Raw genomic sequence first — 18237 nt, 5'->3', positions numbered from 1 at the left:
TAAATATTGACAGTATATATGAATAAGGTAAAATTAAAAATTAAAAACCCAAAAACAAAAGCAGATAAATAACTTGCAACATGTAAAGCAATCAGATAATTAATGTCTTTAATAATGAGGGTTCTTCTAAATCAGTTAGAAAAAGATAATCACTGAAATGGATAAAGAACATGAACAAGAAGCTCACAAAAGGAAGACATTCAAAAGGCCAGTGGTAAGTTGAAACCCTGGGAGGACCTATGGGAGATCGGAGCGCAGGCATAGAATGATGATTGCCTGCCAGAAGCAGAAGAGCCCTTTGCCTGGAAGGTGGGACGGCTTTGTTATGTAGCTGTACCTGGGACATACTGGAGGTTCAAGTATGTGAAATAGTCATTTGTTATTTATTATAACCTGGCATAACCTGACAATGTGTGATTTACCCTTAACTCTTAAACAAAAGAAGCCTGGTTTTAGCAAAGCAGCACATTTCTCTGTGCCTGTTCTCAGGTTCCCGACTTGGTCAAGACTGTCAGACTTTAAGAGCTCCTTTCTCTAGACTTGGCATGCAGGAAGTAGTCCCTTAGCCAGTCTGGAGGGCTGTTTTTCAGATATTGCAAAGTGATAGATCTTGAATAATAATAATAAATATATTGGCAATGAAATTCAAATTTGGCATTTTTAAATGACAGAGCCCTTTTTGTCAAACAGATTCTTACATAAAACTCCAGTAAGACAGGCCAAGTGGAGCTTGATTTAGACCAAAAAGAGCCCTGGCTTCTGGGTCTCCTTTCAGGAGGTGGGAACCCTCTTCCTACTCTGTGGCCTAATTCATGCTCTCTAATTTATGCAAGATGAAAATGGAATGCTCAAAGGGATTAAAAGTGCGAAGTGTCAAAATTAAATCGGAAAAAGAAAAAAATACTTGGAACATAATTGGACCACCTGCAGTGCAATTGGACCACCACAACGTCGAGGAAAAAGCAAACTCCAGTCTTAAGCACAAGGTTAAAAAGCATTGAGTGAGCAACATAAGGAAAACCATATACTCACTCGTATTAATTTGATCAAAATGTGCAAAACTAAAGCATTTTGTTACTTAAGTAAAGTGTCTGGGTTGCTGTTAAAAGCTGTTGCCTAATATTTAAAGCAGGAATTGTAAAACCTCTTTACGAGTGTTTATAAAGATTTCAGTAGGGAACACCTAACACTTAACATATTTTTAATATTTTTATGAGTAATACAGGAACAATAATTATTTTTAAACATCCTCATGATAACTTCTTTGATTCAGTAAAAAAAGAAAAAAAAAAGGTGAGGTACATGAAACACATGAGTTTAGAAGTTCAGAGTTTGCCTCTGAGGCTGAAACACCAGGCTTTTTAAGATGCACTGGAGCTGAATAACGAAATGCAGTGAAATAATATGAAAACTACTTATAAATAGAGACACAAAGAAAAGCCATGGGGAGAGGTGGGAGCATATCCTGTGTATGCAACTAGCTTGTGGAGGGACAATGAACATCTGTATTCGACCAAACTGAAAAAAGGTCAGAAAGACAATTTACTCCAGAAGCAAATATTCAGTGCAAAAACAATAAACAAGATAAGAATGCAGTGGGTGGGTACTGGTGGGCACCTCACTGGGGCATAATTTGAATGCCTGGCAGGCTGCACAGATTACGATGTCTCAGGATAGAGCAAAATAACACCATGGGATCACTTCCTGTGTGACTTCCTACCTTGCCAGGCCCCAGGATCTACTGCAAAAACTAATAATTCTGCTACTTGGAAAGCTAAGCCTCCCAAGCCTAATATGCAGATTCTGCACCTTAAAATTATTGCTGTGCAGACACTGGACTGCCTCTCACATCTGTGCTTGCAGCACCACGGAGCAGTTTGCGTGTCTGCCCCAAAGGGCCTCAATAGTTCTCAGGGGCTTGTTGGTATGGAATGAGTCAAAAAACAGGATTTCAACTGCTACTTGCTCACTGCCAAATACCTAAAGGGAATAGGATTCTCAGGGTAGCTTTCCCTGAGAGAAAGGAATCCGAATTTCATTCTCCTTAGGATGCTTTTCAGGTGTTCCTAACCTTGGAGTGTGTGGGTGGTGTGAAGGCCGAGTCAGTGTGGCTAAAAGCTAGTGAATCGGAGCCACTGACTACAGAAGGCAGTAGTGTTGGGACCAAGCTGAGGGCCTCCAAGCTGTGTCCTGTCAAAATGGCCAGAACAGTTTAGAAATATTGGACCACTTCCCAGAGGACCTGGAAAGAAACCTGGACCACACTTAATCTTCTCTTCTCACGTGGAACAATATTCCTTGAATATGTTAAGACTTTTCATGCCATCATTTCACAATACATATCAAAACACCACAGTCTCTAATGTAAATATACAGCATTTTTATCTATTAGTTATTCCTCAATAAAGCTGGAAAAAAGAAAAAGTAAAAGAAAACCAAAAAAATAAAAATAAAAGAATCTCAGGAAAACAACAAAAAATGTACTTTTTGCCTCTGAAGACCCCATGCACCTTGCTGCCCCATCCATTTAGTCATCTTTTCTGGACCAAAGCAAGGTTTATAATTTGTGAGAGAAACTGATAGGATCCAGAGATGTCAAGAGGAAGTGGTGTAGAAGGTGTCCCTGGAGCACATGCGGCTCCCAATCAGTGTTTCTCCACAGGGCCATCTTTGGCATTTGGGGCAACGTAATTCTTCCTTGGCCAGGCTTAGTCTAAGCCCTGAGAAGAGTTTGGCATCCTTGACCTTTGAACATGAAGTGCAAATGGCACCCTGCAGTCATTTCAACAACACAAAATGCTTCGGCATGTTTCCAAATGCCCCTAGAGAGGCAGTACCACCTGGGGCTGAGAATTACCTAGTAACTTGTCATTTTAAGGAGCAATACAGGGATCTCCCACTATGGGCTAAAGTCTGGGAGTCAGCCCACAAGTTACCGAGGAGCTATTAGCTCACATGGCTGCTGTGACACAGCTGAGTATTAAATTCTTGCTTTATAGAGTGTGTAAAATGTTTATTGTGTCCATTCTGCAGCTAACGCTTTCAGTTCAGTTTGGTTTATTTTTATGAGTGTTCATTTCAGCTGCCTTGAATATATGACTGACATTAGGTTTATTGGAATTGCTGTCATCGTCATTTCGCCTTTGTAAACACCAAACGTGAAACTAACTGTGTCCTTAGTCTTTCTAGTATTGGAAGCTCTTCCTTCTTGTGGCTTGGCTTCTCTGTATTGGAAAGAACATAAGCAGAGCAGTTATTTTAAGTTGAAGCAGTTCTTTTTTATTTGGTGTGTGTCTGGTTTTGAGATATACTCTGGAGGAAAATAACATTTAAAAAATCTGTATTTTAAATAGAGGTACGTCCAGTCTGAGTCTGGCCTATTTCTCCATGTTCTGCCAAGCTGAAATGACTTCTTAGATGCACATGATTTCATGGGCTATAGACCAACAATTTTACATAACTTAAGCTTGAGAGACTTAATACCAATGCAGCTTGCCTCTCAATTACAGGCGGGCAGGTATCAGGGGAAATGAGTGAGGGTGATACACAGGAGTAGAAGGAAAATTGGACAGGTAAGGAATGGCAGGATATATATGAAAGAGGCAAATTGATTCCTCAAGCAATCAAAACAGAGTTTTATTGTTTCCTGGCCCATGGTTAAGGGTTTCAAACACTTTATCACATTTTACAGTTAACAGAAAAGTTAGCTAGCAACTTTTTGGAGGTCCCCTGGTTTATTTTTTAGTTTTAATTATTTATCTCACCTGCCAGTAAGTATTATTTTATTATAAAATTGACATAAGTCATTCATAAAGGGGGGCTTCCACAATCTCCTCTCCCCATCCTCTCTCAAAAACTTGAGATGCCTGGTACCTCTGGAGACCACCAGTTCTATGCCGCTGAGATTCAAAGTCAGTTGCTCCAGACTAGGACCTGGATCCAGATGAGTGTGTCTTCAGGCACATTTGGAAAGCACTTACTAGTGCTCTTCTGTCTTCCTTTAATAAAAATATAAGGAGACTGTACAATTGTGGACACGAGCTCATGAATATGGGGACAAATGACCTTTTCACTATATGACTTTTACACATGTCCAAAAAGAAGTAAATTTTTACTTACAAAGTATTTCTGTGTTCTCCAAAATAAACTTACTTACAAAATGCACACTGACAGACATTTCTAGAATATAATAGAAACTCATCCCTGTGCATAATACCTTTCAATAGAAAGCTTCTCTCCCTGCCCCTGCAACCCCCACCAAGATGCCAACATGATTCACAACTGTCTTTTAGAGGGAAAAAAAAACAATTTTTCTTTGTCTGTGTTGGAAAAAACTTGGAATTTAAATAGAAGATTAGTGTAGAAATGGCATTCATGAAGTCTAAAATCTAATCTCTAAAACTGCTAACTCATGACTTTGCAGAATAATTTAAATACAGTTTAGATGCTTTGTGGTGGAAGAATAAATTGCAAGTCACATTTCACAGCATTTTCAAATGCTTGTGTCTCAAGAGGTAATAAAGAAATGGTGTAGAAAAGACCAGGTATGAATGTAAATTGATTAAAAACAAGTTCATTTAAAAAAATTAATAATACTAGTTAGTTCATTTTATCGAATGCCTGGCAGATGCCAAATTCTATGCTGGGTGCAGTCATATATATTATTTCATTTGGTGCATATACAATCCTACAAGGGATGATTAGTTCCTGAGAGAAGAGGAATATGAATCGCAGAGGAGTTAAATATTTGCCCAATGTCACATGGAATTGCAGGAATAAGGTCCCAAGTCAGTCTGTAAGTATTCTGTTGGTCTATGTGTGGTCAATCTAAACCATAAAATTTAGCATCTAGACTCACAGTGGTGAGAAGGGGTGGCATTGATAGTTACAGGTATAAACTGAATGTCCAGAAGAAGCTGGACATTTGGTCATCTAGTGTGAAACGAGCTGGTTTATTTAGCCATCGCATAAAATTAGCGTGGGGGGGACATAGGAAGTGAATAGGAGCATATAAAAATATTTGCTAGATTTTACAGATGGCTCCAAAATACAAACGAAAAACTGCAATTTCAAACACAGTGAAAGATTATGTTAACTTAATCAACCACAACTCAACTGAAATCCATAATTATATGTGAATTATGGTTAATCAGTATGGTGGGTAAATTTAAATGTTTGTCTGCCGTGCTGTAGAGCCTCAAAACTTGAGCCCATGCAGTGCCCATTAGTCAATGCTGCCCACCATGAAGATAAGCTTCAAGTGCCACCATGACCAAAATACCTTCATCCTTTGCACCTGAGAGGGATCAGCATAGCCCCCCTCATTTGGGACCTACAGAGAAATAAAGTGATGTGCCTAAGAATGTAAAATCAGTAGTAGAACTGGTAGGAAACATCCCAATTCAGAGCTCCATTTCCTCTCAAGAATTTGTGCTCTAGACTTTCTTGGATAAGCAGATCAATCTCCATCATGTACTATTTGTTCACAGCATTCATTACATGCTGCACCTACAGTGTCACAGTCCATATTTTGTCAGTCTTATGAAGAGATACTGTCCCATCATCATTACTGCCTAGAGATCAGGAAACTGGAGCACTGGTTATGTAAATGATTTGCCGGATCTCACGTAGCTACATGTCCTCACATAACCTCTTTTGTTTTTAAAAATTAATTCAGTTATCCATTAAAAAATTTGCATACAGGTAAAATTCACCTCTTCAGGTGTACAGTTCTATGAGTTTTGACAAATGCCTGACATTAGCTAGTGGCAAGTCTTTATATTAGGGTTTAAAGTCCCAGCTTTAGCAGAATTATAGTTCAGTAGTCACGTAACCACCCCTACAAAACACAGAGCAAACCATCACCTCTAAAAATTACCTGGGGCTGCTCTTTGTAGTCAACCCCCGCCTTGAGCCCCCTGGCAATCTCTGGTCTGTTCTCCATCCGCTTGGATTTGCCTCTTCCAGAATGCCACATCAATGGGGCCATAGAGTGAGGAGCCTTTTGAATCTGGCCCCTATATTGGAGATTCACCCATGGCGCATCAGTAGTTTATTCTCTTTTACTGTGAATAGCATTCCGCTGAGGGGTGTATCACCACTTATTCACCCATTCAGTAATTGAAAGGCATTTGTGTGATTTTGAGTAAATTTCTGTGAACATTCACATTTCTTCTGTTATTAGGACTATCTAGTTAAAATGCCTGCTTAAAAAAGTTAGGGAAACAACATGTTCAATAATTCTGTTTGATTTGGGATTTTTAAGAAAATGTTCTAAATTCTGCATTTACAAATAATTGCCCCAAAGGTCTAGTGTGATCCCTTCTGCATAGAACCATGGGATAGTCAGCCTTTACTGTACTTCCAGGTGTTTATCAACATGAGACAGCATTCTTTAGCTATTTCCTATTCCAAAGGGAAAATGGGTAACCTGATGAAATGACAGAGAGGTAGGATCATTTCCCTTAGTCTTAATCAGGAAGGGAAAAAATAAAAAAAGGCAGAGAGATTTAGCTGGTACTGGACAGCAACTAAGAAGCTATAATTCCCCCCTTTGAATTGCCAAACACTCAGAAATGTGGAAGTGCTTCAGTGTTTGTTGTTCTGGCAGGTACTGGTTTCTTCCTTGATGGGAGGTGGCAACTGTGGCATTATCAGGCATAACCAGACCTTTTGCTTTATGGGACTGTGTGCTCAGAACAATTTTGGACAAAAGCAAACTGTGTTGGGAGGGCAAATGCCTCTTCTGTTTATAATGTCACGTTCGGGGGCAAGAGACACATTAGTCAAATGTATTTGGAAATACAAAGGAAAGGTTTTTATGTTGTGAGTAGTAACTGTTTCTTTTCTATCAGGTGAGAAATTCCATTTACTTGATTTTTAAAATGTAAAGCTAACCATGACCACAAACCATTTTTTTATATAAGACTAAAAATATCACTTTCTCTTTCGGACAGTAGTATGTGTAGACCATCAGGAATGTTTTCTTTCAATGTATGTTCATTTAGCAGTGACTTCCCTGGGTGACACAGAGGTTACAAACTGGAGGATGCTGGCCTGTAATCAGACTAGAGAAAGGTCACCAGATCTTCCAGTTATCAAACCTAATCACCTAACTCCAATACTGAACTACATATTTCTATTGCAATGTATTACAGATAGTTTTATGCTTTACCAGTTTTGAGTATTTAATTTTTTAAGCCTTCTTATTTTTTGATGGCAGTTTAGTAACACTTCAGGGTAATTCTAACAGTTTTCAAATGAATATAATTGAAAGATCTATGGCTACTATATTTTTGTCACATTGATCCTTATTATTAGAATTGCTGTGATTTCTATAGTGGTTTATTACCAGATCACCCTCTTATATTTTGTAGTCAAAAGTATACTTGGCCAGTTAGTTCAAAGTGGAGCATGTTTCTTTGAGGATGGATCTATTTTTGGGGTCTGTGTTTTTGAATAAACTATCTCTAAAAGTTAAAAAAAAAAACTAGAGGAAAACTAGAGGATGTACACTTAGCTGAATTCAAAATCCATTTCAACTCTACATATTCTCAGCTGCATGTGGAACAGAAAAGCCATTCTTATTTACAATCAGAGGAAACCCAGATATCTGGTTCAAAGATATAAATGTTCATTTAGGTTTTAGGAAGTTCTTCTGTGTGGCATATAAATTTTTTGATGATCAGAAATTGTGGAATATACTTTTCCACTAGAGAACATATTGGATGTGTTTTTCCATTTTGACCAGGAAGGCGGTTAATATGTCCAGAGCCAAATCTAGTTTATCGCCTATTTCTGTATAGCCTAGAAGCTGTGAATGGGTTTAATATTTTTAAGCAGTTGGAAAATAATCAAAAGTAGTTTAATAGTTCATGACACATGAAAATGATATGCTATTAAATTTCATTGTCCGTAAATAAAGTTTTATTAGAGCACAACCATGCTCATTTAATTGTATATTGTCTAGGGCTGCTTCCATGCTACGACGCCATGTCACATTTCATTGGCAGAGTTGAATATTTGCAACAGAGATTGTATGGCTTACAAAGCCTAAAATACTTGCTATTTGGCCCTGTACAGAAAAAAAGAGGTTGTCACCTTGCATCTAGAATATTCAAGTATAGGAAATGAATTAGTCCCTACTTTAGTCCTTCTCAGTGTTTATCGTTTAACTGTGTGTGGCAACTCTTGTTTGGGGGAATGCAGAAGAGGCCAAAGGTAAATGATGTTTAGTATAGATATAAGGAAATTTAACACTCTTTTAAATGACTTTTTACACAGAAAAAATATATTGTAGATAGTTTTCCACATTTGGTATAACTCTCTTTCAGGCAAGATAATCTTAGAAAAAAATGTTAATTACAGTATAACTCTGGTAATTTACTCTTCAGCTTATGAGTCTGCCTGCCTTCCTACTACAACATCTACCCACAAGATTTGCAGATTATTATGAATTTAGCCTCCTACTCCCCAAAGAATCTTTGCTTCCTTGGAGAAAACAGAACACTGATTAATTAAAGTGAAATTGAGAAGAGAGCTCTAAAATCTGGAGTAAGGGAACTGTTTACAGCTCATGGGAGAATTTAGCAAGACACAAATCTCTGTGGATGTATTAGAAGCTCCAGTGGTATTACTGTCTAGTGTCAGAGTAGAAACTGATGCAGTCTTTTTCCCTCATATTTGCTGCAAATGGATCAACTCCTTTAATTATGGGGTTCATCTTCTCAGCCATTCTGCGAGTTTCGCTGCCTCACATTTTACAGGTGAAAAGTGTGACTCTTTCACCTGCTTAGCAAATGGGCAAAGTTGTATAAAGATCCTGAAGACTAAGACATTTTGAACCATCTACTATTATAATCTTTGGACCAATCTTTGAAGAACTGAGTTAGAGGTTTCATCACTGGGTCCATGGTTTCCCTGAAATGCCATTATAATTAAAGCAGAACCAAGATGTAACAATTGGGAGATGTTTAGGAAGACTACTGCATAAGGGTGTGGTGGAAAACAAAAGCCCCACTGACAGTGGTATGGGAATCATGCCTGTAAGTAGAAAGTATGCAAAATAACATCAGGATTGATGACTAAAATGATACACACCCACAGATTGCCAAGGGAACTAAAATAGAACAGCATTCCTTAAAATGTGGTCTCCAGCCCCATGCCCATCCTTGAACTGGATGGTACCAGTATGCAAAACAAAAAAGTATGGCAATCCAGTCATTGTTTAGAAACTTTTATAAGGACTTAACAGAGTAACTTTAATGGTTGTATTAAATTTTTTTTAAAAAATCAAATTGGGCTTGTATTTTTTTGTCATTTTTATTTCATTTTTATTTTATAATTCATTTTCAATTAGTTGTTTGCTTTTACTGTATTTCACAAAAGTACATCTATAATGCATTAGAAAAATAAACTGCACAGGGAATTTGAGAAACACTTCATTACTGAAAAACTCATTAACTATGTTACATATTTTTAAGAGGAAATGTCACTTTATGAATACTGCAATTTTATTTTAATAAAAGGCTCTGATGGTGTCTGGTTAGTTACTTGTTATCAAGTTGACCAGAATGAGAGAGTGTTTTTGTTTGTTGTGTTTTTTCCCCCTTGAGTTTAAACAACTTTTAAGTATCAAATACTGTTTTATGTCACAGGGGTGTGGCAGCAAAATTCCATTTAAATGACTAAATCATTGCTGGAACATAATTTAAGGGAGAAAAAACAGCAATCCTACAGGAACATGTCAATTAAGTGCCTGTGCAACCAAATAGAAATGTCAAGATCTTTCCCCATTTAAGATGCAGGGGCCAGTGCACTGAGGCATGAGAAAAGAAGTTGATTTACAATTTGAAGGAAAACCAGCAGTAAAATAATTGAGAGCTGGAAAGCAATCTCACTCCTGCTAAATTGCCTTTCTCCACGCATGCTCCATTTAGGGGTGATATTCAGATACTTACATTTAGTGTGTGCATATTTTCTTTCCCCTGTGAATAGCCCATCCTGTCATATTAGGACTGTTTCTCTGCTGTGATCAGCAAAAGAGAATATCCAAGTCACCCAGCACTGGATTGTGCCTGGAGCTTTATAAATAGAAAATGGTTGATTTTTTAAGTGCAAAGGTGAAAAGCTGGCTGTTAACGAGAACATTCTTGGTCCCTGAATTGCAAAAAGATAGGTTCCTTTCAAATAAGCTTTCAGCTGAGTTCATGAAAATCCACCTTGGGAAAGCACGCTGCAAATTGTAAGGAGTTGGTAAAATATTTGTTAACAGTAACTACTAATACTGCAATTATAATTTGTGACAGAGATTTAATGATTATCAGTCTTGCTGTTACTTACTGCCTTCTTTCCCTGTGAAATATTAATAGACAAAGGAGGGTTTCCCCTCTTGGAGTAATTACCTCCAGAAATTAATCTTATAGTCATGGATACATAATAGACATGCATTGTACTGTCAGACTCTAGCCTCGTTGGTTCTGAGTCACATAGATACTTAGTTATTCATATAAGATGTTTGAAAGTCAGTGACAAAATTTGGCTTAGAGGTTTGGTTTTTTTTGCCCATGGAAGCACATTCTTATGCCTTCCATAAGAGCAAGAATTTAAAGATCAAAAATACTTTTATATCAAAATATCCAAGGGAACTCTTTTTGATATTTCTTGCCCACATTAGAAAATATTTTTGGTTTGCTTACAAGAAATGCAAAATGGACAGGGTTCATTTTGAAAATTGCCTCATGTGAGCCTCTGACACATTATGAACCGAGATAAAAATTCCAGTGCTCTCCAAAGGCGAGGCATAAAATATCATTTGGGGGGAAAATAGAGGTATTGAAAAATAAATAGGAATAGACAATGCAAATTAGATCTGAGCCAAGAACATGCCTGTTTTAAATTTAAAATTGGCTATAAGCCAGAGCTGGTATATGCTGGGTACCTAGCTGAGGGTGGAGATAAATATAAAGGGAATCCCACCCACAAATCTACAGAACACAATCTGTAAGCTCCAAAATTGATAGACTGTGACTCTCCTGGCTAGACATTTGTCACATTTGAACCAAGACTTCCCAGTATTGACCGGCACTGGCACTATAATGTTTTTCTCTCATACTTTCAGTTTATATTCAAGAGGCCATTTGTTCTTTGAATTAAAAATAAATGTACCTTTGCCATGAACCTAAGTCAGACCATGGCTCTTTGTTGCCCTGTGACCAAACAGGATTTTAAGAGCAGTAAATGAATAATGGTGGGTTAGAAGTTTAAATTACAAGTAATCGTGTGCACACACACATACACATACACACACCATTTATGTCCACACACACAGCAGAAACCCACCCACCTATGGTGATGAGGGTTGGTCAATTAAGGAAAATGATCTTAGGAAAAAATGCAGTGCATATTTAACTTAAAATGCTTTAACTTAAAATGCATCTATGTGCACTTATAGCACCAAGTTTTGATGGAAAGGCTTTGTTTTTGTTTTTGTTTTCTCATCAAGTGAGGATTTCCAAATGCTTTCCAAAACAGGTGAGGTTTCTTTAGAGTAGAGTTCTGATGATGTGGGCATTCTCCCATAAATGTTGCTCTTCAGGAATCCCTGCCACAGCCAGCTCAGGTTTCTGTGTGTGGAGTGAGTGCTCAGGCACCTGTGTGACCATCTGGGTGCAGAATCAGTCTGAACTTTGAAGATTTTGTTTGAAAGCATCTTCAGTTCTCTTAGCACACTAAACTTGCAGCAATATTCAGCAGTCCCCCTTCATCTAGTCTTTCCAAAGGATTCAACTTTATTTTTATGGAAAGCACTTTTTGCACTCATCTTTCATTTGCTTAAGTATTATTTCACTAGATTTTATATTCTAATAATAAGTGGTACTTATATAAAGAGCTTTGGAAGAAAAGTCAAGTGAAGCGTGGAGCATTCAAATTGAAGGGCCTGGTAGAGAATTACTTGCCTCCAACTTTCCACACCCAGTGAACATTTGTCATTAAATTTTACAGAGATTGAAGGTGGTATTTAATTTCACCCTGTTTTTCTAATCTCTAAAAAGCTCAGAATAAACTTTGTGACATATTTCCAGAAATGTAGAGAACATGATGGTTCCCATTTTCGCTAACTTGACCTCTGACTTCCTCTTCTTTTTCTATACTTCTTTTGTGCTTATATATTTTCATTTCACGTGTCAGTGTACAATAAGAGAACTGCAAGCCTTTGCTAGAATGGCCCTATGATTGTGCTTAATAAGTGTTTGTTTTTAATGTTGTAGGCATAGTGTGCTCCATGTTTTGCAAGATGTAGGTTTTAAAATTAGCACCTTAGGAAAAAAGTATTTAGTTAACATTATCCTTGCACATCCCTTGAGAAGACCCTGTGACTGAGTCTAACACATCATGTCTCCAGAAGATAAACCACCCAATTTTTCCATAACTTTGGAACAGATCACAGTTATGGAGACTGTCAGATGGAATACTTTGGCTTGTCTTCAGGGTGGCTGGGCATTTGATAAAATACAGATATATTTAAAAACTAGAGTGGTATGGGATGGTCTAAGAGAGGCTCATGGGAACTGAGATTTATGTCCCACTTAAGGATTTTTGAAACCCATTGTCCCTTGTGGTATTTATGTATGCATTTCTTCCTTCTGGATTAGCTAAATCTCATCCTTCTGAGAAGATAAGGGCAGAAAGTCATTGTATTCCCTTCCTATATTCACATAGGACATGCTCAGAAATTTTTAAAGAGTTAAAATAAAATGAAAATGGAAAAACTTAGCTTGTGTTTCCAACTCAGTCAAAGTGCACTCTTAACTTGTTTAACTTGGTGCTTCCAAAGTTAACTTCATTATTTAAAGAGGCTATGACCTAGTTCTTGGGTGGTCACACTACTGATTTAAAATGGACTGATTTTCTCATCTGGTTCTTAAATTGGACTAATTTCTTCAAGCATTAAATTTTTTTAGAACAACTTGTGTATTTGTTTTACCAAGGCCCATTCTTCTCATGTTAGCAGGAAATCTTTAAAATATGGACTGCCTAATTTATTACTAACTGTACACCTCTTAACAAAAGAGAGTTTGTATTTTACATCTGTCCTATTAATAAATAAACTGTTAAGTCTTCAAAGCAGAACAGCATGTAATACCTGCATTAGTGGGCTTTTTTTTTTTTCTGGTAGACGCATTGCAAGGCTCTTTTGCAATTTTTTACCATCTATAACTAATTATCTTTATTCCAGATGCCTCAACTGAAGTATTTCTTAATTCAGACAAAGTTGGGAGTATACCATATGACACTTTTGATGAGAATACTGGATTTGCTTCTAACGAGGCACTCTTGCGTAATGATGTCAGCTTCAGAGTGCGGGCTTGGGTGGGACTGCCTGGTTTTAAATTTGGGGTCTCCCACTCACTGAACATGGGAGATTTATTTAATCAGGTGATTTATTTAATCTCCATACATCTGAATTTCCTCTTTGTAAATGGGTGTATTAGCAGTATCTCCCTTATGTATTTATTGTGACACTGAATGAATTAATGTATCTAAAACACTTGAATCAGTCTCATATGCCATGAGTTCTCAGCAGGATATTCTCATTAGTATGGCCTCGTGTTCTTGAGTGAGGGCCCTACACTGGTAGATGCCAGCAAACTTCAAGTGACTGGTGGAATGAGCTGGAATGCCTCTGTGTTCTGGCCTTTTACCCCTTCTTCCTCTCTCCCTGCAGGTGGCCCCAGCCATCAAGGAGAGGATGATGAAGAAGGGAAGCCTGATGCTGGGCTACCAGCCCCACCGGGGGAAGGTCAACTTCTTCCGCCAGGTGGTGATCAACCCTCAAGTGGGCCGGGAGGACATGGACTTCCTCTTGGATGAGATCGACCTGCTGGGGAGGGACATGTAGCTGTGGCTTTGGGCCCCCAGAGGCCCGGGTTCTGTCCTGGGGAGGGCTGCAGAGCCAGGGCCTCTGGGGACACAGAGGGATTGCAGCCCTTCTGGCGGGAATAGGGCACATGCCCCATGCTGGCCAGCAGAGCCAAAATGCTAAGCAAATCACGTTCAGGACTCTTTAGCAGCCATCGCACTGCTGTTGCTATAAAGGAGGAAGCGAAAGTGAATTTTCTCCCAGATTGTCCCTGTGACACAGGCTAGAAGAGAGCTTAGAAAGTACCATGGGGTGGGGGGGCTGCCTTCTTAGCTTTCATTGCTCTTTAAAGAACATATAAATTAATAATTTAAGGCAGTAGTTCTCAAAGTGGGTCCCTGAAATCAACAACACTAACATCAGCTGGGAACTTGTTAAAAATACAGATTCCCAGCCCATCCAGACCTACTGGATCAGAAGCTCTGGGGTGAGTAGTTCGATTTTAAGGAGCCTGCCAGGTGATTCTGAAGCAAGGTGAAATCTGAGAAGATGTGGCTTAGTGAAACCTTGTGATGACTGAATAATGCCTCTGATGTTTGCCAGCCCAGGGATAGCTAATGTTGAAGCGGCTCATGAGCCAGTCTTTGAAACTACAGCTGTGGCATCTGTAGCACAAATTTAGGGACAACTATTATCAAAGCAATTTTTCAAAAGAAGCTATAGAAGATGTTTACTTTATAAAAGTGTGTCTTTTATGCAGGATAAATATTTATTCTCAAAAGTTAAAACTAACCATTATTCTGTTCTTCATTTCCTGAATTACAGATAAGGGTAAAAGGCAAACGCTTTGTAGTGTGGCCTTCGCCGCCAAAGCAATAGTTATTCTTCACTTCCCCCAATCATTTGTGTCATCGCTGCGAGTGGACATCAGGTTGAGATGTCTCTAACTATGTACCTCTTTTAGATGTGTGGGCCCACTGCTTATCTTGCTCTCTGCTTGTAGGAAATAACCACAACGAAGTCCAGGGTTAAACAACATTCCCTTTCTCAAGCTTTGAAATGTCCATGTAGACTATTACGTGATTTCTTATTAGGCAGAGAATCTGGGAATTAGAGGCCTTTATTTATCCTGGGAGTGGATGACTGTACTGCTCTCTGTGATCCTGGTCCTCGATTTCTAGGAGAATTTTATTTGTCTAAGAAATAAACAGAATTCAGAGGTGTGGGTGCAGAGTTAACAAGGTAAGATTATGAACCTAAAAGCTCTGGTTTGAAAGACAAAAGATTAAAGAGTGTTCAAGTATTAGACTTAGCATGTCAATAACCTTTTCCATTGTTAACTTGTGTTTCAGTTTTGAAGAGTAAACAGCAGATGTGTACAATTTGCTTTTATTCATATTTTCATTTTAGGGTGTGTGGTTTTTCAATATCACCACTGGTCAAAGAATATTTTAATCTTTCTCTGAAATTACTTTAATTTCCAGTGATAGCCATTTGTGTGAATGTGTGTTTTGCATTTCTTATTTGCCTTTCTGTGTTAATGTCTATGTAAAATGTTCCCCAAATTAATGTTTGCCATCATTTGGGTTCCATGAAATAAAAAGCAACATTAACACACACTTAGTGTTGTTGGCTTTTTTTAAATCTTCTCCTCTGACCTGGATTGCACCAATACGTTTTAAAAGTGAATTGGGCTCAGGCAGTGAAAGACAAGTACCAAATGATTTCCCTCATTTGTGGAGTATCACAACAAAGCAAAACTGAAGGAACAGAACAACAGCAGACTCAGACTCCAAGAAGGGACTAGTGGTTACCAAAGGGAAGGGGTTGGGGAGAGTGGGCAGGGAGGGAGGGGGAAGGGGATTAAGTGACACTATAATTAGCACACATAATATAGGTAGGTCACAGGGAAGGCAGTACAGCATGGAGAAGATGAATAAAGACTCTATAGCCTCTTCCTACACTGATGGACAGTGATTGCAGTGGGGTTGGGGGGGGTCTTGATAATATGGGTGAATGTTGAAACCACAATGTTGCTCATGTGAAACCTTCATAAGAGTATATATCAATGATACCTTAATTAAAAAATTAAAAATTAAAAAAAAGTGATTTGGGCTCAGTTGGCATTTTAGCTAAATAACAGAGTAAGTTGGAAGTTGTCTGTTTTTTAGATAACACCTTTAATAAAATGGAAAAAGTAGTAATAGCAAAGTATGGATTTGCCTCTTGTTTGATCTTCCTTCATCTACCAGCATGCCTTGGGGAATGAGTCAGCCACAGCTCCACTCCTGTTGGTCCTTTTTTGGAGAGATGACAGTTCCTTGATCAATGAAGAAAACAGCTGCTACCAGATACTTTGAAAATTCCATTATTTTTTACTTCACATGTTCAGATGTACCACACCCCATCTAGGAATAACTGTTTAATACAACTTTTTGTAATTCATTCCCTAATAAAACATGTTGCCAGTGTGGCCTGCTGTGTCCCAGGCAGTTTCTAGGTTCTGGAGACACACAGTGAATGAAAAAAACTCCCTCATCTTCCAGAGCTTTCACTCTATCTGGGGCAATGAACAAGCAAATAGGTAACAAGTCAGGGGGTAGTAAGTGTTTTAAAGGAAAAGTAAGGACAGTAAGAGAAAGAGTACAAAGGGTAAGAGGGATGTGCTATTGGAGAAAAGTTGGTCAGGCAGGACCTCTGATCAGGTGGAGGAGAAGAAGTGAGGGAGAGCTCATGCGGTGTCTGGAGAAAGGATGTTCCAGGTGGAGCACATGGTAAGAAGACCTGAAGAGCAGTATTCGTGGGTATTTACGGACCAACATGGAGGTAAACTTGGCTGGAGCAGAGGGAATCATGGGGTGAGTGGAAGATGATGAAGTCAAAGAAGTTTCTGGGAGTCAGTATACCAGGTCCTGTGGGTGGGGACTTGGAAGCACACTGGAGGGGAGTCCCAGCAGTTTATTGCTGTGCTCAGTTTGTATTTCAGAAAGACCACTCTGATTAATTTGGAGAATATGTTGTATACAGGCAAGTGTGGACTCAGGGAGACCCAATGTCAGGCAACCGCAACAGTTCTAACATGAAATCATGATAGTTTATAGTAGAGCTGCAGTGAAGGAGGTGGTGAAAAGGGGTCCAGTTCCGGAGGCATTTAATGGTTGTGCTGACAGGGTCAGTTAGAGGAGTGGAATGTGTGAAGAGACATGGGATTTTAAGGATACTTTTGTATACCTTTCATTTGGGCAATTTAAGAAAGAAATGCCATCTACTGAGATGAGGGCTGCAAGAAGAGTAACTTTACCTAGTTTCAGTCATGTAAAATTTGAGCTATGTCAATCATCAATGATATAATAATTTATGGGTCTCAATTTCAGGAGGAAAGTTGGGGCTAAAAATATAAATTTGAGAGCCATCAAAATAGAGATGAAATTTGAGATTATGGGTTGGGTTTGGATAAGATTGTCTAGAGAATGTTCACAGATATAAAGGAGAAACAGGCCAAGCACTAAGCCATGGAGCAGCAACCCTGGATGATAAAAAAGGGTTAATACCTGGCTTTATTCTTATGGCCATACTTCGAGCACTAGGATCACATCTGCATCCAACAGTCTGGGGGTCCATAATCCTCCTCCATCTCTGCTTCCACCCAGAGCACTGGGCAGAGCTCTTTATATAGTGGCTCAGTTAATAATAGCTTTCTGACTTTGGTTGTGGAAGCAGTAGTGTAGCAGCAGGCCAATTACATCATCAAGTAGTTTAGGGTCAGGTGAGGATCCTGGCCACAGGAACTTCCATTTCCCCACACTGCACCCCTCCAGGATTCTCACCTCACAATCTATATGCTTTCAATATTCCACAGTGGTCCCTGTGTGAGAAAGCTGGAGCATTGTAACTAGATTCCACAGTAGGAACAGAGGATAACAACAGCATACAGATAACAAAAATTATGATACAACAAAATTTTGACACAGGTAACAAAAATTATAATAATCTTCAAGCCTGCAGAGGTTATTCCAACTGTATTCAAAACCAGTTCTACTCGGATGAGTTCATGACTCCTACTTTCTGGGGGAGGTCAGTAGTAGTACTGATAGGGAGCTCCATGCACCCCAGTGAGTAGTAGAGTTTTGCTAGGGTGTATACCCAGTCCACAAAGAAATCAGAGGATGTTAGCCTTAAGGACAATAATTCACATGTTTCAATGATACCAACATAGGCAAATTTTGTCCATCAGGTAGAATGCATGCAAAAGAGTGGTCCTGTGATAGGACCATGTAGGAAGGGGGTCCCATCTAGGTCTAGCATAACATACCTTTACCCTTCTTTCTGTGGGAGTTACTGGAAAGTGTGTATATAGTGGCACTGGAGGTACATGC

At 38.8% G+C, this 18237-nt stretch overlaps 1 protein-coding gene across 8 annotated transcripts in view; it reads left to right on the top strand.

Annotated features, from left to right (window-relative positions):
* The window catches only part of GADL1 (glutamate decarboxylase like 1), a 158856-nt gene extending 143386 nt beyond the window's left edge, over positions 1–15470 (top strand). For all 8 annotated transcript variants that reach the window (XM_073222837.1, XM_037008624.2, XM_037008623.2 and 5 more), the window contains one exon: positions 13727–15470. In XM_073222837.1, coding sequence (XP_073078938.1) covers positions 13727–13900 — 174 coding nt within the window. In that variant the 3' untranslated portion in view covers positions 13901–15470. The remainder of the gene's footprint in view (positions 1–13726) is intronic.
* The last annotated feature ends 2767 nt before the right edge of the window (positions 15471–18237 follow it).

Source organism: Manis javanica, chromosome 15, assembly GCF_040802235.1.
Source record: "Manis javanica isolate MJ-LG chromosome 15, MJ_LKY, whole genome shotgun sequence".
Classification (NCBI taxonomy): Eukaryota; Metazoa; Chordata; class Mammalia; order Pholidota; family Manidae; genus Manis; species Manis javanica.
This window is presented reverse-complemented; position numbering and strand designations above follow the sequence as displayed.